This window comes from Carassius gibelio, chromosome A13, assembly GCF_023724105.1.
Source record: "Carassius gibelio isolate Cgi1373 ecotype wild population from Czech Republic chromosome A13, carGib1.2-hapl.c, whole genome shotgun sequence".
In the NCBI taxonomy this organism is placed as follows: Eukaryota; Metazoa; Chordata; class Actinopteri; order Cypriniformes; family Cyprinidae; genus Carassius; species Carassius gibelio.
In genome coordinates this window covers 26408231-26433111 of record NC_068383.1, presented here as the reverse complement: position 1 = coordinate 26433111, position 24881 = coordinate 26408231, and the positions used below count along the sequence as shown (strand labels likewise).

General features: G+C 39.0%; 1 protein-coding gene across 1 annotated transcript in view; it reads left to right on the top strand.

Moving 5' to 3' along the window:
* Positions 1–806: 806 nt before the first annotated feature.
* The window catches only part of LOC128026550 (neuroendocrine convertase 2), a 48525-nt gene continuing 24450 nt past the window's right edge, over positions 807–24881 (top strand). The window contains exons 1-6 of the mRNA XM_052613813.1: positions 807–1366; positions 2911–3015; positions 11344–11457; positions 11853–11961; positions 12073–12110; positions 21024–21100. Of these exons, the coding sequence (XP_052469773.1) occupies positions 1184–1366; positions 2911–3015; positions 11344–11457; positions 11853–11961; positions 12073–12110; positions 21024–21100 (626 nt within the window). The 5' untranslated portion in view covers positions 807–1183. The remainder of the gene's footprint in view (positions 1367–2910; positions 3016–11343; positions 11458–11852; positions 11962–12072; positions 12111–21023; positions 21101–24881) is intronic.

Sequence of the window (24881 nt, the reverse complement as noted above, 5' to 3'; positions counted from 1 at the left end):
TATTATTTCACAGAAAATACTGATGTGGTGTAAAAATGTGCTTATAGATTGTTAGTTCATTAAAATTAAACTTATGACGTCATAGTGCAATGAAAGACCGCCTCTGCTGAAAATCAACACCTACTTCTACATCACTGCCTCTTTAGCTCCACCCCCTTTTATTATTATTATTATTATTATTATTATTATTATTATTATTTTTGTCTGTGTGTGAAGCCCCACCTATAAAAACAGAGTGTCAAAAACTAGGGAAAATAGGCTCATTACTTCTTAATTATGATGTTTTATGTACACTTGAACATCGTTTAAGTTGTATTTTCTAAAATACACATAAACAAGAAAAACGTTATTATTTTGATTATAATTATTATTAACTCGACGGTTTGACTTAATTATGAGAAAAGTAGCAAATTTTTGTAGCTGGGGTAAAGTTAAACTTCGAAAGTTTGGAACTGGTTGACATGTGAAGCTAGATGTCGACCTTATGCAAGTAACTTTAGCGCGATACGTGCAAGGATATTAAAAAGCATCGTTTACATACAGCAAATAGAGAGAGAGAAAAAAAATACATCGCGAAACTGCAAATTCAAAAGTCTGGATTTTGTAATCACACCCCTAAATTGGCGATTTACAGCTCAAAAACACACTTTTCTGCGATGAAATTAGCCAATAAGCACTATAACAAAATTACGAGCTGCATTTGTTTTGAAGCCTCTTTACAAACTGAGGAACGAGAGACAATTATTTTCCGTGGTAATCAAGCTCATCTGAACTAGTCTGGATCCCTGCGAATCCGAGCAGGGTAAACTAACCGGAGTCGGGTGGAGGAATTCTCCATGGTGCTGAAAGTGCACTACTTCATCCACACTTCTGAGGGAGGGAGAGGGGCCAGCAGCCACACCCGCTTCTGCTTATTGGGCATCTTTCCGAGGAACGTCACATGCAAACGAGCCTCACGTTTATGCCGATGAATTATAGATTAAAGGGAGGCTGAAAATGCAGATTCGGTCCAACACACAAACACGGAATCGATCGACGCACGGTCCGAATTCGCGCGCCTCATCCACCGATGACTGAGGAGATGCGTCCTGACGAGCCCTGCTGAAGAGCTCCAGCGTTCACAGTGACCTCCGGTAGACAGCGTTCACTCACAAACAGCACGGCGAAGACAGAAAACAGCACGATGCTTGGATTCTGTAGAGATGGGACAGCGGTGGCTCTCGTCCTGCTCAATGCACTGGTGCTCATAGCTGCTGCAGACGAGGAGGTCATCTTTACCGAGCATTTTCTGGTCCAGTTGCACGAGGGGACGAATGAAGATGCTCATCAACTTGCCCGGGAGCATGGCTTTGGGAGCACAAGGAAGGTAAGTAGAAGTATGCACAGCAGAACGCCTTCAAAACTGCCACTTTGATGAATGCATGTTTGTTTCAGACTTTTACGATAAAGCAATCACATATATATCAATCATATCAATCTGAGTACAAGGTGTTCTTGTGTACAACTCAAACAAAGCAACTGGAATGAAGTGCCACATTCATTCAGCAAAATAATAGCTCAGAAGTTGGTGAATACAGTTGCTCATGTTACCCTATGTCAGTTTACAAAGTCAACTGTACAAGGTCAGATAAATCATTAGGCTTTCCATGAGAAAATCTCAAAGGAAAGTGCACATGATTCCTGCTGGGACTGACAAATCCTACAGGGATAAATAAGAACACGTAATAAATAAATAAATAAATCCTTATTATTATAATAATACTTGTGAAAACAGGAATGACAGTTTATCCAGTGGGATTTTTGCTCATATTTGACGTGATAAGAATCCATTGGATTGGTTATGATTTCAATAGAAAGCCTGCATCATTTGACTAGTGTGAAACTAGGAGATTGGAGATCTACAGACATTCAGGTAATCATGAAAACAGCATCATCAGATTGTGGATTTTTAAAAGTCAAATGAATCCCAGATTCTTGTTCGGAGTACAATAGAAATATTCAAATTAAAAACAAAACCCCCTCAGAATTGCAGAAAATAGCATGGCTTATGCTACTGTTATTCTTTTCAGTTGCATAAGTGCTATGAGCAGTAAGAAAATGACTGAGAATGACTCTAGTAAATATATTTTTCATCTGACATCGCCGTATTTATTCATACCATCTCCACGAAGGGCTGTTTATCACCGAACAGAAGACTTGATTAGCCTGACAAATCAGCCTTGTCAAATGTCAAAGCATGGCTGCTCCAGCTCTCGCTGAAGGGGAACAGAGCTGCTTCATGTGTGGCCAACACCTGACTGAATATCATGTGTGTGGCTTATTGACTTTTTATTTTTTTTATTGTTTTTGGGAGGGATTTTGTCCTCGTAATTCACACACACTTTGTCCGAGCCAGTACATGCTCTCTGTGAATGATGTAATTGTCTGCTTTCTTTACTCAAGAAAGGCTCACCTTAATAAACACTGAACTGAGACGGAGCCTCTGGTCGTTTTCCTGGAGAGTCTGCAGCTCTTCACTTACTTGACTTCAGTTCCTCCATCAGAATTGACTATCAGTGCTTCTTTTTCTTTTCATGAACATGGCAAGTCTCATAGAACAGGAAATGGCTTTGTCCCCCTGAAGTAGGGGAACGAGTAGAACAAATAAAAATAATTAAAATTCATTACTCCAAAAGGTTAATTAAATATTATATTTAATTAAAACTACAGAGTTATAGTTTAAACTACAGCAAGACAGAGGTCTTACAGATTTGGAACGACACAAGGGTGAGTAATTAATGACAGAATTTAGGTGAACTAACCCTTCAACATTATCAGTTATATTTGGGGAAAACATTCCATAATCACATTCCACACATTTTAAGAGTCGAACCTCTGCTGCTCTTCTAATCGAGGTGCATTTAATTGCAGCTACCTTTTGGCGAAGGACTATTTCATTTCTACCCAGGGGAAATCCCTAAATCCAGGAGGAAACGCAGCCTTCAGCAGCACCGGCGCCTGGCGAAGGATCACCGGGTAAGACCAGAAACTCACCGTGTGTTTGTTCCCATAGAAACTAGCCCTGGCACTGGAAAACAATGGCCGATCTGATGCCAGAGCCATTGTCTGTAGAAGTTAAAGGCTAACATGTCAGTCACCGGATGACTCTGTTTTGGCTCGTACCTTGCCTTGATGCTTGAGTGGTATTTTATCAGGTATTATGACATCACGCAGTTTGACTGAGGTGACATTGTGAAAAATCTTAGTTGCTGATGGTGCTCTAGGTGCGCTAAAATATAGAATATAGTAACAGAGACGTATTTGTCTTTATGTTATGATGTGAACGGCTGAACAAAAAGTGTGCAGACTCCATCCAATAAGTGCTGGTTATTTCACAGACACAAAAAGTGAAATATTCAGTATTGTGCTAGCTGCACAAAACATCATGGGTTCAATCCCAGGGAACACACATGCTGATAAAAAAGCCTGAATGCACTGTAAGTTGTTCTGGATAAAAGTATCTGATAAATGTAAATGTCACCCATTTAAACACAGTTTTGGTTTCCAATCTGTCTGGAGCTACTATTTGGCTGGAGAGCTATTTGTTCATAAAAATAAATGAACCATGTTTTTTTTTGTTGAGACAGAACATGGGAAGATTTCAGTCTGTAAGATTTAAGGCTAGAATCAACCTCCACTATCCTGTGAGCGGCTACAGCACTGATTTGCACTCACATGAGAGGATCTGTTCACTTTCAGCACTTTTAATAACGAAACAGCTATTAATGTTCAACTGTGGTTTTCAATCGGGCTTGAAGAGTTGAATTATTTATTAGTCTGCTCATCAGGGCTGAGTGTGTTAACTCATCCATTCACATTAAATGGGGGAAAAAAGGCATTATCAAAAGTTTTGGATGAAATCAAGCACCACCTCCAACCACCTGACCAATGGCCTCTCTTAAATATCCACTGATGTCCTGATGGGTAAAATCAAGTCTGACCCAGCATTTTCTCCTGATTGATTATCATCTCCCAAAATAAATCACACGATGACCGCGAGATGTCATAAAATCAGTGTTACACAAGAAAGAAAATTGTCTCCACTAACTAATGCCCCTGAATTTATACATGCATTCACTCTAATGCAAAAGAAATCCCATTATTCCATCTATTGCACAGATGATGTCTGATAACTTCCCTAATCTGAGTTTGGATTCAATTAAAGGCTGTTCCAACAACCAGGGTAATAAATTCAGAAGTGACAGACCTATCACATTCAATCCATGCATCATCTTGACAAACGATGCGCGCGTCTCATTAACAGACTGTGATGTGCTTTAGCTCAGCGGTTCTCACTGATGGGCCGAAACCTTAAAATGGATATCAGCTCATGGACAGCAGGAAGATGCTTTTGCAAATGCAAATAATAGAAAAGTATGACTAACTGTGTGTCCAATCAAACAAACAACAACAAATGACTCAAACACTCAGACAGACTCAGCCATGAACACAACCACAGAATGTAAAGGAAAATACGACCCAAACTTTTTTCAAAATATATTCAGATACAATAGGAATTAACACTTTTGTTGGTTTGTGCATTGACCAAAGAGATGTTCAGAAAGCGAAACAGACAGCTTTGTTTCATTGATTTTGTATATTGTAGAGCCTATGCATTTAATTGTAAAATAATTACTGACAACATTAAGGACATTTTTGTTTAACTTCGAACAATGCTGGATCGCCACCTAATGACCAATCAGGAAATCAGAAACCTGGAGAAGTAGAAACAGTGCTTTAGCCGTCTGTGTTGGGTTTACCTCAACAGTGTGACAGCTTTAGGAGCTCATTCACATTCACACAAAGAGCCTTCGGTTTGACCCTGGAAGGCCCTTCAGTATCAGTGCTTACAGATGAAGGGGAGGTTTCTCCATCACTACAATCATCTCAGCTCAAGTGTTGTCTCAGAGCGCAGTGTATTGATCTGTTTCTTGTTTTTGTGCTCTGCTCATTCACACACTCCTCTCTGGCTCTTTACACTGAGACTCTGCTGATGTTTGCTTTGCTCTTCATTTGGACAGTCTCTCCCTTTCTGTCCAGGTTAGATGTTACATAACAGCGTTCTTCGTTATGCTGCTGAATGTCTCTCTGAAGTCAACATGACTGTCTATGATCTGTTTTCCTTTAGGATATCTGAATCAAGTGATGATGAGGATAACGCAGATGTGCACTACTGATCTGTACTGATCTTTAAGACCAGGAATGTGTGTTGAGGGTCATAACATTCACTTTGCCCTCATTTAGAAGTAAGCCATTGGTTTATAGGCAGAGTGTATGTAAAAGGCTGGGCAGGGCTAAGCCTTCTCCTGGCCATGGGGTCTGAAACTAATGGGGGATTTGGACAAAAAATGTCATCAAATTGGACAAATATGACCCTGTACAATTAAACTAAACCTATTAAGGATGAAACTGAAAAGTGTTGATTGCGGGATTACATTTAGATCTGCTAGTGATGCATCAAATTTCTTTTTACTTGTTTTTGCAGTGTTGCACATTATAACCAATTATTGTGCTATTGACTTTTTGTGACTTTATACTAGGTTTGAGTTGGTCTGTGGCGCAGTCTATTTTCAGCTAAACGACTTGGCGCTGGACGGGAAAATGCGAACGTCGCTGGACTGAAACTAGCAAACACACCTGCGCTGCGCTAGTGTATGATAGGGCCCACAAAGTTTTTATTAAATTATGTTATATACAAATTCATTATTATTAAAAATATTTTATGATTTGACACCCATATCTGGTACTTATGTTAGCCTGTTTCCACCAATGAATAAAAAAAGTAAAAGTGTAGTTGCTTTTTTCCCCTTGCAATTGTGAGTTTACGCCTCACAGTTCTGACTTTCTTTCTCAGAATTTCATGGATGGTCTGACTAATTCTGACTTTTTCTCGCAATTGCAAGTTTTACAGTCAGAACTATTATAAACTTGCAATTGTAAGATTGTTTTCCCCTCAGAACTGATGGACTGATTAATCATGCTAGTGACATGCTAAACATGTTAGAAACATGCTAGTAACTTTGCAAATCATGTTAGCAACATGGTAGTAACTTGCTAATCATGCTAACAACATGCTAATAATTTGCTAATCATGCTAGTGATATGCTAATCATGCGAATCGTGCAATCATATTAACAACATGATAGTAGCTTGCCAATCATGCTTGTGACATGCAAGTACAGTAACTTGCTTATCATGCTAAAAACAATGCTAGCAACATGCAAGACATTGTGGACTTACTGTTGCTATCTTGGAAATGCTTGTATTTTCTTTATGGAATGCAAATCTGGTACTTGTTTTTCTATCGTATTTATTTAACTTTTATTATTATTCTTATTTAAATTTGCCTTGGGTGAAACATAACAACATGAAAATCTGGCTGCAAAAGAAAGGGAAGGTACTCATAGTCATGTACATATGAAGAGTAGGGTGCCATTTTGAGAAGCAGCATAATCTGAGTCATGAGTGTGTGAGATGTGAGTATATAAGACGGGCTGTTCTGAGTGCCATCCCACTGGAAACACCAGCACATCCAGAGCACATAGGGTTAACCAGCATATGTCTGAATGTGTCTCTGCTGTTCTGCTCTCTCAATCAAGAAACATCAGAAATCAGTGTTAAAATGAGATTTTTTTTTGGGCTCACGGATGGTAAAACACAATGCGACTGATTGCAAAATTGGTAAATGAAAGGTAATGTGTACTTCAGTACTGATATACAGTAGTGTAGAAATTGTTCTGCAAAATTGTGAATCTTAACGATAGAGATAACCAACCAATAAACCCATGAAGCCAATTTAATCCAGAGAACAGCACTTGTACCTGTCACTTTCCCTCCTTTCAGCTCAAACTCTTACAACTCAATTATCATGTCCTTGAATCCTTGCAGAGCTGGATTTCCTTCTTTTGCACAAAGAAGCACATGCTCTAAATTGGACAGACGTTTGCTCAATGACCAAAATCTCATATCACAGTGTGAGTCATTTTTTATCACTGTAATATCATGATATATATTTCTCCAAGATATCTGAGGAAAGCTGGTTTATACCACGGTAATTAAAAATGGTTACTTGAAATATACAACCAAAGCACAAGCGTTAACAATACCTTACAACTGAAGAGTGCAAGACATGAACATAAATACACAGAGAAACAAGGGTAATTAATGATACACCTGAACACCTAACCAATCTGAAACCATGCCAACAAACTCTACTATGAGAACAGTGCAAACTGACCAAACTACTAATACCATGTTGCTAACATGATTTGCAAAATTACTAGCATGTTGTTAGCATGACTAGCAAGCTACTAGCATGTTGCTAGCATGTTTGTAGCATGATTCGCGTGTCACTAGCATGATTAACAAGTCCAATTATGAGGAGAAAAAAAATACTGTATAACTTGCAATTGAGAGAACAGGTCAGAATTAGTCCGAATTCTGAGAAAAAAGTCAGAACTGTGAGATGTAAACTCACTTTTTTTTCCATTGGAGGAAAAAGGCTAACATAAGTACCAGATATGGTTGTCATGTTACAAAATATTTTTTATATATTAATTAATTTGTATATTACGTGATCATAATTTAATAAAAAAAGCGAGCAAAGAATATTTACATTATCAAAGAACATGAATGACTTCAGTCTAGTGTGAGTTTAAAGGGGAGGACTAAAGTCATTTCATGCATTCTGAGTTATTTACACTGTTAAATAGTTGGATTCTCATGCTAAACATGGCCAAAGTTTAAATGAAATGATTTTATGACTGTGCCGAATAGTCCTTAAGGAAACTTTTTTTTTTTCAAGTATGGCCTTGTATGACATCATAAAGGGCGAAATTCCTTGTAATAACTAGATTCAGAAATCCTAAAGGAAAAGAGATCGTAGACAGTCATGTCGACTTCAGAGAGACATTCAGCAGCATAATGAAGAACGCTGTTATGTAACATCTAACCTGGACAGAAAGGGAGAGACTGTCCAAATGAAGAGCAAAGCAAAGATCAGCAGAGTCTCAGTGTAAAGAGCCAGAGAGGAGTGTGTGAATGAGCGGAGCACAAAAACAAGAAACAGATCAATACACTGCGCTCTGTGACAACACTTGAGCTGAGATGATTGTAGTGATGGAGAAACCTCCTGTAACAAACTTTCATAGATTTGGAAGAAGGAGGCAGGAACCAGGCTTAGATGGAGGAATGTCTGAATGTCTGATGTTCTCTGATAACATCAAGGGTGGACGAAGAGCAGGCGTAGGAGTCAGGACGAGGGGTCGAGGTGGAAGGGAGCACTCAGAGGCCGAAGGCAGAGCTCAGCAGACCAGAGGTGTTAACACAAACTGAGAGGAGGCTGATGGTATACAGAGATGAGTGCAGGAGGGGTTGAGGGCTGAAGGGGAGACTGAAGGACAATGCCAAAACCATGGTGTTGAGTCCCGTGAAAAATAACGAACAAAACAGTCCTCCGGGAAGTCTGACTGATGGGTGAAGTCAAGGAATTCTTTCAAGATTGGAGATGAGCTACACCTGCGCCCCACCACCTGTCTCGAGTCCCACGTAGGAGATGGAGGGATATAAAACTGGAGCGACGACCGTGGGACTCGAGACAGGTGGTGGGTCACAGGTGCAGCTCATCTCCAATCACTACACCTGGCCTCACTCCTCGTGCCCACGTCTCTCGGCCCCGCCCCACTCGTCACAATTATTTAAAAAGTGCTTCCATACCCTCATACTACATGAGGACTCTCACGGTCATGGATTGTGCCGCAGCTCATACACCTGGACACATGGGGTCCCCTCAGGCTGGTGTTAGGCTCAATCCCTTCTCCTGATGTTGGCTCCAACATCGTGGCTGAGGTGCCCTTTCTGCTTGAGGCTCATGCAGTCGCTCCTTGCAGTGGGGCAGTGCTTGGCACTGGGTTGAAGTGGGGCTTGCGTTGTTGTCTGCTGGTGAACATATCAGGTGAACAGCAGGGATGTCCAAGATGAAAACAAAGTAAAAAAAAAAAAAAAAAAAGCACACAAAAGAAAAGAAAAAGTCTTCACCGCTAACCACTTTCTAGGTTGGGTATTATGTCACAGCTCTGTTTGCACAAAGCATCTGTGTGACGAGGAAGACGTTAGGTAATCCAAGCAGTCTTTAATAGTACACAGGTAAATTCAGATACAGAGTGACAACCAAAGCACAAGCATTAACAATACACAACATATGAAGAGAGCAAGACATGAACTTAAATACACTGAGAAAACAAGGGTTATTAATGATACACACCTGAACAAAATGACAACCAATCTGAAACCATGCCAACAAACTCAACTGTGGGAACAGTGCAAACTGAAAACAGTCCAAGCACTGCGGAGTGTGACAGTCGCCCAGATTACTGTACTGTGTTTGTAGTTTGGGTTATTACTTTAAATAATCTATATTAAGATATGACATACATTCAGCATAATCTTAAATCATATTTATCAGTAATGTATTAGAAATAACTTTCTATCGCTCATAATTGTTTTACCACATGGTTCTGTATTTGAGAGGTTCTTTCCAATTTGTTTTGATATTTAAAACTAGTTTTCTATTTTTCCCAGTATGCTTTATGTATCTAAGCATGACCCTTACTTGCAGATACATCAGTTATAAGAGACAAGCTGACTGAATGACTGAATCTGAGAGACTGAATGAGTATTGCATCTGTTGATTGACTCTCACACTGGATCAATGGGGTCAAATAGTTCTGACCTCTCCTGCGTCTCCTGCTGCTGCCGTTTATTTGCACGACTAAGACTTATGTATGATCTCACAGTCAGCTTTGTGTATTCGTTGTTAGGGTTTTGGTTTTATTAATGATATTTGAATGGATGTAAAGGTCCGAAGTAAAAACAATAATTTGCCACATATTGTGCTCAATAAACAGATTTATTCCAACATGAGTTTGGACATGCACACATTTTTTTTGCTATAAAACATTATTTTATTACACATCAGTTATGAGTATAGAAGAAAATTAAAACATGTTTTATCATTTTGCTAGAAGCATGTAAGTTATCAAAAAAATCCCACGGACAGGTTACTGCTGACTGGATACAACATTCGGTAAGGCAAATGCACAAATCATCATGTTATTATCTGTTAGAAATATTACCAATGCAATCAAGAACAGTAGCATTTAACACTAGTACACAGATCTGTAGGTCACAGAATGAAATTAAATATGCAAACACTAGCTATCAGTGTTTTGAGCATGAAAATGTTCTCTAATTAGTTTGTCTTGGAGATGCAACTAAGATCAAAATCTATATTAACAATCAAAATGGCTGTGAAAATAAAGATGAATAAATCAAGTGCAGACTTTGATCTGTCATCTGTGGCGAGCGCACATGCTAATGTGTGAGTGTCAGTGGGGTTTTCTTTGTATGTGAGCAATGGCTGACGTCATGTTTTACAGTGGTGGGCTTCAGTGGCTTCTGCTGCAGCTGAGGTGAAAGGTCACGCTGTGAAGCTGCTTTAAAGGACAACCGTCCAGCCATGAGTAATCCTGCACTCTGAGCCTCTACAGGCTGTGAATATTGTGCTGTGCTCGCCTGATGAGACTTCATGGCTGATCACCAGCAGATGTTGTGTTTTGGATCCTGGTCTTCCCAACCGGCTTTCCAACTAGCTTGGGGTCTATATAGGGACTCTACTTAATGAATTTTCTCAATACAAGGAAAGAAAAAACACATTGTTTTTTTCATGTACTGGTCAGTTTTGAGATTGTGGGCTATTTGGCTTTTCATAAAGTGTTGTCAGCCTGGTGGAATGAAAGCATCCAAAATACACTTTTAAGTGTTTATTTTACTGCACTTCTATTGGTGTCTGTAGATTTCAGATACAATACACTTCCCCTCCATTTCAGCAGCGCAGACATTCATATACTATATTCAGAAGGCTTTTATTGAGGGGTTTGTTCACATTATATTTGTCTGGTTATATATAACATTTTATTCAAATGTGTGCTTATTTAATAAGATAATACCTCATTTGCAAATCTAAACATAAACAAATATTAATAAAAAAACTTGGAATACAAAATGTTTGCAATTTGTATAGTATATAGTCAACTAGATAAATATGGTGATATCCATTAGTTATAACTGCCTTATTAAACAAACAAACAAAAAGCACAAAGACATGCGGTCTTATAACTGCACTTTGGTGCATGCTAGCTTATTTCTTGGTACACAATTTGTTGAATGAAATGTGAAATTCAAGTAAAGAAGTGTGAGCCTGGAAGGCTGAAATCCAATGAAAGTCATCTTTGCTTTGTTTTCCAGGTGAAAAATGTGTTTCCTCAGGAGGGTTTTGGCCGTCAAAAGAGGGGCTACAGAGAAATCAGTAACTTTGATGTCAATATGAGTGACCCGCTTTTCACCAAGCAGTGGTATCTTGTAAGTAATTACAGTTCGTAAAGTCTTCATTTGATGTGACCTTCAGCATTGGAACTGATTGCATTGGATTAGCCAGGATCCCCGATACTCTTCATTTAAAGCATTTTCCTCATTAGCCATCACCATCAACATTGTTGCATGAGCCAGCATCAAAACACGCTTGATATCTTCCTTATTTCTCCAGGGCTAATCGTGACAGGCATCCCTGTCTGCTTTGCCAGGGAGAACAGTCTTTAATTTTGTTTGTCAGTTATAAACACTGCACAGCAGGGTTTCAGCCAAGTGTAATATCTGTATGACATTTATTTTCCTTCCTGCGCCACCTCCCTCATAACATCTCATTTCCAACGCATTGGGTGCTCTGCTTGTGTGACGGTTTGGTTTTGTTTAATTAGATAAACACAGGCCAAGCGGATGGGACCCCAGGGCTGGATCTCAACGTGGCAGAAGCCTGGACCATGGGCTTCACCGGCAAAGGTGTTACCATCGCCATCATGGACGACGGTGTGTGAAATCTGGCAAACATAGACCAGTTACTTAAAACTTAAAGGCTTGATAATGTGCAATGTAAACACTAACTGTCCTGTAATGTACCATTGTGCCATCACCTTGCAGGTATTGATTACTTACATCCAGATCTCGCCTCAAATTACGTAAGTATTTTTTTTCTCCATCATTTGATCCACATGTGATTTGAAGTAACTTATAAAAATCATCTTATTGAAATAACCCGCTGTGCCAGTTTACATGAAACCCATGCAATTGAACCACCTTTACAAGACTTTATTAATAAATCAGTTTATTTCCCAATAGAGAAATCAATTGACTGGTTTCACAACAATATCATATAAACAGTTTACATGATATTAGATGACTTATATCATGTGAAACCTCAGTCACGCCACACTCAAGAGTCTTGAGTTGTCTCGGCTCGTGACAGATTTCCCAACTGGCTGTTTAAGGTTAATGTAGAGCACTAAGCAAGAGCAATTGAAAGTGCTATTTTGTGATTTTCAACCTAATTGATGTTTAATATTCATGTGACTTATGAAGCAATGCAGTATGTACACAGTGGATTAAATCCAGCGTATGACAATGATGCTCATTCTAATGGGTTGCAAAGACAGGCTTTCTTTTGCTCAAACAGATGACACATTTGCATCCTGTGTGTGATTTAATATGCAGCTAATGGTGGAGTTATCTTCTCCTCTGAAATGGGAGTTTGCGGCACCTCAGCAATTAAGAGATACTGCCACACATCAAACCATACATACAGCAGATCTCTTTCCATTTTTACTTCACCCTGTGTCTCTGAAAACACACTTCTGTCCATCAGTCTTGACTTTTTATTGATGTGGACATGCTAAAATACTTACAGTGTTTCCTGCACTCATGTTGAGGGCAGTGTCATATCAAAAACAGTGTTTTAGTTATGATGCTTTGAGTTGTGAGCTTGTTAGTCTGATTTGAATGAGATGAGAAAGAGTGATTCTGTGCCACAAAGTCTATGAATAGTTAATGCATGTTTCTTTTGCATTGTCCTCACTGGTTACACTCAAGAACAAACATACAGCACAACAAGTGTAGTCCAATTCATGAACAAATTACTATTATGAACTGTTCTCTTTTTAAAGAATCTTAAACTTAACTAAAATGTATCCATGTGTTATCGGTTTATACATATCCAAAAATTCAGTCATAATTTACCCATCCTCATATTAGTCCAAGCCAATAAAACTTTTATGTTTGAAACACAAATTAAGCTATTTTTAATTAAACCTGAAAGATTTTTTACCTAAAGCGGTTTAATCTAAGTCTTCTAAAGAGATATGTCACAGCTAGTGTTGGCAGATTAGATTGATGATTTCTAGCCCCAATGCTCTCCAAAATCTAGTAAAAAAATTCACAGCCGAAGGCATGTATATAAGGTTTCACCAAACTGCTCCCAAACCAGCCTAAATTTTGTCAAATTCAAAAAAGATTGGTTGGGACTATTTGTTTGTCTGACCAGTGAAATATAGGGAGAGTGTTTGAAAACATTTTTTTTTTTTTGCAGTTCTGTTTATGTAACAATAAAAGTGTTGTTCTTGTGTCGATTTCTTATTTAGTTTATACAGTATTTACTGGGGAGGTTCTCCTTCCTGACCTGAAAGAAATCACTATGCAATCGAAATAGGAGTTGGAAGCAGAATTGCATCCCTGCAAAGTATTTCACAAATGAAATGTTCTAGATATCTGCCAGTGAAATAGAGACATTATTGTTTTGAGACCCGCTGAGCTCAGTAAGCCACTGGAGCCGTGAATGTGCACCACAGATGAGTTTTAACCCAAAAATAATCCGGCTTTGACTTTAGTGGGGGAAGATGCTGACGTCTCCAGCTGGGCCCAGATGAGGCAGCAACTCAGCATGTCCTCCCCTGCTACTGTTTTATTTAGCACCAATTACTTCCAGACTTTCCTCGCCAGAACTGCTGTTTTTTTAGCAGTGCTATTCTCGCTGAAAAAGAGAATGTGTTAGTTTCTAGTGTGTGCATGTGGCTGAAGTGAGTGAGGTTAAAAATAGATTCAGGATAATTGGCCTAATAAGGACTAATGTGGGATGAGGAGTGAATTAGCATAATCGTTTGAAGGATTTTTTTTTGACAGGGGGCTGGATTTAATTCATTGCTTGCTAACTGCAGTCTCCAGGCAGCAGCAAACAGAGACTTGCGGAAGAATAGAGCGCATAATGCTTAGCTGCTTTCCTCGATGGTATCCAGTTTCCATGGTGATTAAAATGTTGTCATACACACATAAGGTCCTCAGAGATATTCCCAATGTTACAGGAGGGTTTGGGCCCTCTACTTCCCTTTAATTGTGGTGAAATCAAACAGTTTAGCTTTAATAAACTTCTTCAGAGTGATATAAGGGTATAATTTTGTAGGAATGACAAGCTGAGTGCACATTATATATTTTCAGCCAAATAACTGCTGAAGGCTGTATGTATGTGAACAGTAGCTTGATGACGTTTGGAAGTGCTGATGTGGTTTCATTTTTTGGTCTTGCTCTCCATTAAAGTGAATGTCATGATTGTGATGTGATGGATTATGGAGACTGGTGTGTCATTAGTTCCTGTGCTCTCACTGTGTGCAGGGGCACTGAACACAATTTACCTTTGCGGTATGGTTCCTAATGGGGGTTCCTGGTCCCAAATTCATTGAACATGCAAGAGCTTAAACATTAACCCCCGAAACCATCAGCTTGGAAATACATGACAATTAAGACACTTAATAATGTCTTTAAAAGCAAACAGTGGTAATTGCATAGATGTGGCAATGGGACGTCTATCCTGTAGCTTGGTTATGAAGATGGGTGTCTCTCAGCAGTGAGGTCCATGCCAGCTTAGATTTGAAAGCCTTAGTGTTCTTAAACAAAGAGACAACAACTATTTGAGCCATTTGAGCATACTTACCGAGTAGTGCCACGTATATATGTCCCGTGTCTAATTGGAGAATGGTAGTGATTGGGATGATTTGACAGCTGACCGCATCAGCTGGTCGCAGCCTATGCCTGCGAGGCCTGACTGAACTAACACTGCACTCAATATAACTTACATTTTTATACCTGTTCAACATTCTTTTTTTCATTGGAACAACAAAGCAGAAACACTGGGGGGAAATCTTAAGTAGTAGTAAAAATTAGAGTATTTACTAGGTTAGAGTTAGGGATGGTACAATAAATTAACATGTAGTTGCAAAGTTACTTGTAGTGAATAGAATGGGAGCATCAAAATGAAGTTTTAAAAAAGCCACAGCAGAACCATGCAGTGGTGTTGTGTTACTGAATGAATTTGCTTTTCTGAACTTAAGGAAAAGCATTGTGAATGGTGAGTTTGTGGTCCAGGACAGGCATTAAACCTGCCACAAAAGCACACTGAGCAAAATACTGTCTAGTAGTGATGCGCGGTTCGGGGTTTTTTCCAACCCGCGGGTCCCGCTTTTATGAAACTATTTGGCCCGCCCCAGCCCGCCCCGCAAATACAGTAAAATTTATTGACCCGTCCCGATCCGCCCAGCGCATCGGGGACATCACGGAAGTTACGTTGCTACTTAGACCTTCGTAGCGTAACCTTATCAATATGGGCTATAGGTAATTGGACTATGATGGTTCGTTCGTGAACAAATCTTTTAGATGAACCAATCGTTCTCGTTTACGGAATCCACTGACCATAGACAATAAAAGACTAATTTCTCGTTCAATGAAGTTCCTCCCACAGCACCGCGCGAGAACAGCGCTATTAGCAGCACATACACAGCTCGTGAACAGCTCTGTGAACTGTTTCATCCTGTCAAAAAGAGTTACTCAATATGTGACGGAGCATGTGACTTGTTGAATGTAGTGATGAACGAATACGCCCTTATCGTAGGTGAAAGAGTTGAATGAACTGATACATATCGTTCGTGAATTAAATGAATGAGAGTGTACAGGGTCAGTTGGCCAATCATGTAAATCGGGTGTGGATTTATATATATAAATTTTTTTTTTTTTTTGCAATATTGCACTCTTAAGTTTGATATATGTCAACAGAGATAAACCTGACCCAACAATTCTGATGTGTTTCCAAAGATGAAAAACAAAGATGAATTTAGCTGATGCTCAGGGGTGCGTTTCCCAAAACCATAGTTGCTAACCTGTTAGCAACTTAGTTGGTGTCAACGAGAAATTGCATTGCAACCAACAAAGTTACTAACTAAGTTACTAAAAGTTAGCAACTATGGTTTTGGGAGACGCACCCCAGAACAATAACTCCTTGAAGAAATTGTTGTCACCTTGTCATAAATACATTCGTCATCAATGGTTCCACTAGGTCCATGATCTTCATCATCTTTAGATGGGAGGAATGGAAACCTCCCACAAGCCATTCTGTCCTCCCAGTTACCTGCTCCAAACACGTCATTAAGCCGGGCCTGGGGAACGAAAGGCCTTCCTTTTGTCTCCCACTGAGTCATCCTGGTAAATGCCAGACTCCTCATCAGCCTGAAGCCACTGACAACCCAAAGTCAAGCATCTTTTCAACTCTGGCCTAACGAAGGCAGCACTCGGGCTCTCTGTGTAATGAATGCTCTGGATAATGAAAGAGCATATGGTGGCCCAGACCGTGCTGAAAAAAAGCTGTTAAAACCAGAGCGACCATTGATGAGTGAGACTGGGGAAGGTTCTCCAGGGGTTTCAGTCTGCTTCTGCTGGATCCGCTCTGAAGATGAGTTCACTGGCTGAATTTATGAGAGATGTTTAAGGCTCCTGCGTCTTTCCTCGTTTTAGGACGGGGTTGTATATTCTGTGTGACAGTAGATAGAGAGATTTCACATCTTTTATACTGTGGTAGATATGTCTGAATGGCCATCAGGACACAAATTTATTATAATTTAAGTATGTATTATCAATGTGGAAAAAAGGATTCTTTGATACTGAGATAATTTAAGAGATCATTTGATAAGAACAGAATTTATTTATAAGCAGAAATATTTTGTAATATTTTCATACCATTCAAAAGCTTGGGTATAATTTTTCTTGGAAGAACTTTTATGCAGCAAGGAAAAACTTATTATAAAAACTTATTAATTAACACTTACTAAACTTAATATAATAAACACATGTATTGTTAGAAAAGAATGGCAGTGTGTGGTGTGTGTGCATGTGTCTTTGTGTACAGTAGGGCTGGGATAAACGATTTTATGGGATTTTTTTAAACGATTAATCTATCGATTATTTTTTCGATGCATCGATTAATCTAACGATTAAATTTTTCAGACCGATTAGATTTCGATTATCTCTCCATTAATTGACTACTAACAATTTATACATGTTGATTTACATATCTGAATGAAAAAAACATGAATTCCTTAAAGGGGGGTGAAATGCTTGTTTTCACTCAATATCCTGTTAATCTTGAGTACCTATAGAGTAGTACTGCATCCTTCATAACTCCAAAAAGTCTTTAGTTTTATTATATTCATAAGAGAAAGATAGTCTGTACCGATTTTTCCCGGAAAAACACGAGCGTCTGGAGGCGTGACGTGTGGGCGGAGCTAAAGAATCACGAGCGCGAGTAGGCTTTTGCGTTGAGAGCGTTTGGAAGCTGTGACAGCTGTGAAGGCTGAAACTGAACGAGAGCAGCAGCAGCAGAGATGTATAAAGTACTAGAGACCCATACTTGAGTAAAAGTACAAGTGCTCTATCAAAAAAGTGACTTGAGTAGAAGTTGAAGTGCTCTTTAAGCACCACACTTAAGTAGAAGTACTAAAGTATTCAACATTTTTTGTACTTAAGTATTGCAAGTAGTCTATTTTAAAATTTGCTACTCAAGTACTGAAAGTAAAAGTAGAAGTATTGTGTTATGTAGCTATTAAAGAAAGTAGTCAAAAGTTTGAACATATTGTTTTTACTATTTCAAATGATTAACCTAAAGGACAATAACAATTCCTTTGACTGTAACTTCTTGTAAACAAAAAACGGTTACTGGGTTAGTTAGCCCAATTTGCAAAATGATGTCATTAATAACTTACCCTCATGTTGTTTCAAACCCATAAGACATCAGAGGGTCATTTAGAATTTTTTGAAGCATCGAAAATACATTTTGGTCCAAAAATAGCAAAAACTATGACTTTATTCAGCATTGTCTTCTCTTCCGTGTCTGTTGTTAGACAGTTAAAAACAAAGCAGTTTGTGATATCCGGTTCGCGAACGAATCATTCGATGTAACCGGATCTTTTTGAAACAGTTCACCAAATCGAACTGAATCGTTTTGAACGGTTCGCGTCTCCAATACGCATTAATCCACAGATGAATTAAGCTGTTAACTTGTTTAATGTGTCTGACGCTCCCTCTGAGTTAAAACAAACCAATATCCCGGAGTAATTCATGTACTCAAACAGTACACTGACTGAACTGCTGTGAAGAGAGAACTGAAGATGAACACCGAGCTGAGCCAGATAATGACTCGTTCACGAGTCAAGAACCGTTTCTGTCAGACGCGTCCGATTCGTGAACCGAGGAGCTAATGATACTGCGCATGTGTGATTCAGCGTGAAGCAGACCAACACACAGAGTCATTATCTGGCTCGGCTTGGTGTTCATCTCTCTCTTCACAGCAGTTCAGTCAGCACGCGCAGTCTCGCTTGATTCGCTCAATGATGTGCCAGCTTCATCAAACCTGCCATCTACAGTTCTGGCAGTGGTTTGTAATGGAATGATTCGTAACATTTTTATAATTGTAACGAGTAACGATGCAGCACATAAAAAAAAATATCGGAGTAAAAGTTTTAAACTCAGCGAAAATATGTAACGGAGTAAAAGTGGAAGTAGGAGAAAAAAATAATACTCTAGTAAAGTACAGATACCGCCTTTTAGTACTTAAGTACAGTAGTGAAGTAGTTCTACTTCGTTACTATACATCTCTGAGCAGCAGCAACGACTCGCTCCGAGCGGGGCTCGGACCCGGGTCTCCGCATGGGAGGCGGACGCACTAACAAGGAGGCAGAGATATTTTAAGCAGTTTTACTCACCGCATGCGGTTCCAACACATGATCGTGACCCTTTTTCGTTGGGACTGCATTATCCTTAAGAAATAAACGATGTGCAAATCCGGCGTCAAACTGGGCCTTGTTTGTAAAACAAGCATCTTCGAAATGCAGGGAACAAACAAAAACACTTGCACAACTCCGTTGATGCTCTGTAAAAATAAACTCCATCCACTGGTCCCTTAATGCTGTTTCTCTTTTGGTAATCTGTGCAGGGTTGTCTTGCCCTGGCAACCAAAAACATACTTCTTTTGTGACATTTCGCGACGCTCTCGCTCTGATCAGTGATTGTCTGTGCTCAGCCTCTCAGTGCTCTGCTATACGGGAGCGCGCTCTTCCGGCAGACGTGCCCTAGGACCCATATAAGGAAATTCCGCTCCATCTAACGTCACACAGAGCCATACTCGAAAAAAACTTTCCGAAACTTGTGACAAACCGGACGTACAACGTACAACTTAATTTTTGAAACTTTGTCCATGTTTAGCATGGGAATCCAACTCTTTAACAGTGTAAAAAACTCAGTATGCATGAAATAGCATTTCACCCCCCCCTTTAACATTGCAATATATGTTTATTGCTCTTAAAATTACAAAATAAAAGACTGACTAAGAATGCATTACTTTGCACCTGTATATAGACAGCATTAAATAAAACCTTGAAGCCTTGAAAACACATAGCTTACTGAAAGAAGCTTACTGAACACATAGGGCCTAGCTTACTGAAAAAAAGTTCTTCTTTCAGATGAAAATAACAACAACTTGATGTCTAGCATTCAATAAAAATGGTCACCCAAAATACTTGTTTAGAGCAATTGAAAGAATACAGTAACCAATGTTATCTTGAGGGCTTTAAGCTAATACAGAGAGTGCTTTTCCAAAAAAAAAAATTTACAGTGGGAGCCAGCAGCCTGTCACGGAGAAAAAAAAAATCTCTGAATGCTCCACGTAAAACTTTGGCGTTCTGCCCTTTTTATATCGTGTCTAATGATTTTGGTTAATATGCACGAGGGAGAGAGAGAGAGAGAGAGAGAGAGTGAGAGTGCAAGACAATGCTCGTGTAGTTTGAAGACTGTGAGTGCGCGATCGTGCGTGAAACTTTGGTGTTTCGCCCTTTTTCTATCATGTTTAAAGATTTTGATTAATATGCACAAGGGAGAGAGAGAGCAAGAAGCGCTCGTGTTGTTTGAAGACTGAGTTTACGCGCGCAGCCGGGGCTCTCTCTCGTACGCGCCCTGTCAGGTGCAGCAGTCATTCTATTCTACATCACTCACCGATAAAATAAGGCTTTGACAGCCGCCAAAAAAAAAAGATCAATGCAGAAAAACCCCTGGATTGGTTATATAACGTTGGACAGAATGTTGATCCGGCCATCGCGTATATTCAGCACACATAAGGTAAACGTTTTGCAAAGAGAAATATAAACAGGTCGACGAATCGATGCTCTTATTTTGCTTCTACGTATTTTTTGCCTCGACGTCATCGATGACCTTGACACATTGTCCCAGCCCTAGTATACAGTATATATACATATATGATATAAACAACGTGAACTTTTAGTTTGCTCAAAACAGAATTAAACATTCTTAATTTATTGAATCATATAAAATGAGTCTTAACATTTATTAATTGAATTTTCATGCATATTGTAATACGATTACTGTGACCCAATGACTCACACAGTGGTATTAGATTTATTTAAATCTCAGCCAGATCAGAATAAAGTTCCTCACATAATTCAGGTTTCAGTGTCGTGTTTCCTGCTGTGCTCAAACATATTACTTCTGAGAGCGGCTGGATAGTTCATTAATGAATAGCTAGACGAATGCTTGATGAGGGGCAACAGAAACACACAGGGGTGTGAGCACAATGGAAATTCCAGAGTTGGTTTCAAAATAATGAATGACTAATTATTTAAATGAGGCTCATTGTTTGTTCTGACATAATTGGCACTAATTTGTAAGTCTGCAAAGCTTGATGATGGATGTTTTATTTCTTGTCAATGTTTCAGAATGCAGAAGCCAGCTTTGACTTCAGTAGCAACGACCCGTTCCCGTACCCACGCTACACGGACGACTGGTTTAACAGGTAATGAGCTCAGCGTCGTGCCGCTGTTTCCTGCAGGTGGTGGAGCGGGGCAGTGTGACAGCATGGACTGTGTGTGTGTTTGAGTGGATATCAGAGGCCAGGACTATGTGATTTTCATCTGAAAGTATCAAGAACCATGAGGTGATGTCAGAATATGGAGTGGGCACAATACACAGCTTGTATTTATATTTAATATTTTACAGCTTTGAATGTGACTCATCCAAATGGAATTTATTTATTTATTGACCACTAGTTTTAGTCTTTTTTTTTTCTATTTCCAAATTAAAAATATAAACTAATAAACACAAGATTAACTTTAAGATAATGCTATGTCTCTCTCTATGACTTTACTGTATATATTCAATAATTACATTGAATATATATATATATATATATATATATATACTGTATACACACACACACACATTTTTTGTTTTTTTGTGAAAAGTGGGGACATCCCATAGGCATAAGGGTTTTTATAATGTAGAAATGTCTCGGTTAGTTATGGTAACCCTCGTTCCCTGAACGTTCCACTCCAAGCGGAACGGGTACGTTTTCCCAGTGTTTTCCAATCTCACCCAGTGAGGTAGTGCTTTGACAATGCTGAGTGGAACTACTTGTTCCGAGCCCCGGCCTACACCTAATAGGGGTGCAGGCGGCTCACACAGGGCACTGGAAGGGGCAGCACCCATGGCGCTTTGGTAGATCCCATTTTGTGTCTGTCACCACGTCCCGTTGCCATGCTTGCTGTACCGCCGCTGAGCTGCCGGGTCTCCGGCTTGGCTCCTCAGCAAAAACCTGGTATGCATTGCACCTGCTGCCTTCTTATACTCACGCTGTGATCAGCGGCAGCCGGATGCAATAATTGCATTTTGTAGAAAAAAAAAGACAAAAGGGACAATACATATTAATGAACATTTTTCACAAATGTAAATATGCCAGATTATAGCCAAAGGCTAATTTCCATCTGCAGACCACCAAACAGGTAGATGTTACACATAAATACACATAACTACATACTGACACACTATGCACAGGCTATATACAGAGAAGCAAGTACAATAACAGTGATCACAACATACATGTCCATAGTACACTATATCCATGCTACACTAACTCAACCCATATCACACTGATAGTTCTATCCCCTTTATTTTTACAAAACACTAACTCTATTTTACATCTATTATATATATTAATGATTACTAAACATGCTCACATATTTGTGTGTTCCTCAACCATACTTTTAAACGATTCCTAAAAATAGGCAAACCTGTGCTTCACAGAAAAACTTTGTGCGTTTTTACTTTCTCAAAAAAACTCATTCTGTATGATTTATAAGCGTTTTGAAAAATGGGGACATGGGTTATGTCCTCATAAGTCACCCTCTCCTTGTAATACCTGTGTCATACCCATGTCATTATACAGAGTTGTGTCCTGATATGACACAAAAACAAGAGCACACACACACACACTATATACTATATACTGATTTGCTGCTCAAGAAACATTTCAGATTTTATTATAAATGCTGAAAATAATTTTGTACTGCCCAATATTTGTGTGGAAACCGTGATGCATTTTATTTTTCTGTATTCTTTGATGAATAGAAAGATCAAAAGAACAATGTTTATTTGGAATATAAATATTTTGTACGATTTTACATGTCTTTAGTTGCTTTTGATTCATTGAATTCGTTGATAAATAAAACTATTATTTTTTATAATTTTAATAATATATATTTTAAAGTATAATGAGAGAGAGAGTTGCATTGACCCCAAACTTTTAAGCAGTAGTTTACACTACCGTATAAGATATAAGATTACCCCTAGCTTGCTGAAGGATTTTGCTGGAGCCGCCCTCACCCCTCGAAGGCAAGCAGCGCACTGACCTGCAACTGTGTTTCTCAGCAGTTTCAATGAAGGACTCCTTGCCTCTCTGTATTGATTTTCCTTACACGTAGCCACATTAAGTCATCTCTGACTGGCTCTCAGCCCAGCTGCATTAACACAGCAGTCGTGGCACAGTGTGCCGAGCCTTTCCTTCTGCACTCTTATCAGAGCAGTATAGCACTGACCAAAACCACCCAGAGGTGAAGATTAAGAGCAAAACTGTGCCATCATGTCATGTTGTTTCAAATCCAGAGTCAATGCTATCTCTGATTTAGTATTCAGGAGATTTTACTTCAAAATGAATTGTAATTAATGCTTTGTGTGATGCAAATAGTTAAATCAATGCCTTCTATTCTCTCTGAATAAATCATTTGATGCTTTACATGGTGAAATTAAAAACAAAGAACAAAAAAGGAACAAAAATCTCACCATAAATTCAATCCCGTTGATCACACGCTGGACCTCACTGCTCAAGAGTGTGATGATCGTCTCTTTAAATCTCTGAGCCAAACTGCACGTGTTATTATTCAGGTAGCTAGCCATAAACATCTCAACAGTTTAAAGGAATAGTTCACCAATAGAAAAGTGGCTGAAAATGTGCTCACTCTCAGGCCGTTCAAGATGTGGATTTAGATAAATTTGTTTCTTCATCAGGTTTGGAGAAATGTAGCATTGCATCACTTGCTCACCAATGGATCATCTGCAGTGAATGGGTGCCATCAGAATGATAGTCCAAACAGCTGATAAAAACATCAGTATGATGGATTTGTTTCTCACAAACACACAGGTTTTGGCTACTCAGGACATTAACTGATGGACTGGAGTGCTGTGGATTATTTGTAGATTATTTGATGTGTTTATCAGCTGTTAGGACTCTGACTCTGACGGCACCCATTCACTGCAGATGATCCACTGGTGAGCAAGTGATGCAATGCTACATTTCTCCAAACCTGATGAAAAAACTAATTCATCTATATCTCAAACAGTCTGAGGGTGAGGACTTTTCCAGCATTTTCTTTTTCTTTTCGGTGAGCTATTCCTGTATCTATTCTCTTTAAACCATCTGTCATGACTGCAAGAAGGTCTGAAAGAGAACTAACAGTAGATGAAGACGGGTTAAATGCTGATGTCTGTGATACACTTTGATACATTTCCTAACGCAATGGCAAAGATTGCAGCTAGAAGCTTTTGCATTCACATATTATGATATGTGTTAAAATATTAAAAGCATAAAAAACATGAGTAGTAAAAATGCATCACCTTAAGAAACAGTTACATGTATTAAATATATATATATGTATATATATATATTAAACATTATGTAAGTTGTTTGTTTGTAGTTCAGTTTCTCATGATTGAGTGTCACATTTGGAGCTTGTCTACAAAAGTGTGTAATTTCTGTGCATCTAGCAACAGTCATGAAAATAATGTTGTTTTCAAACAGACTTCTGGATCCCCTGTTATTGGTTGGACAAATATTTAGTCCCACCCAAAATTCATGCTATTAGCGGATCCAGTGTTTCTGATACTCAAACAATAATAGCCTACCTCAGTAGTGATGCAGATCCAAAAAGGTTCTACTATTTCCAGCTAAAGAAATAAGAAATGAGCCTGGAAAATGACATTTAACTGAGCACAATCCCTTCTGCTCCTGTAAAGGCACATATAATGCTATATTCCACACACTAGCCTGATTAAACCTTGTTAAAAAGCAATATTCACTCAAGAGAGCCACATTTCCCATCTATGAACCTAATCAAAACGGAAATTCATCCAAAACCACAAGGTAGATGTTATCTTGGCTTGTAGGCAGAGCAGTTTATTGTGGAGGTTTGTGCAGCAGACAGCCTACGCTCTGCGAGATATTTCTCCTGCAGACAGAATGCATG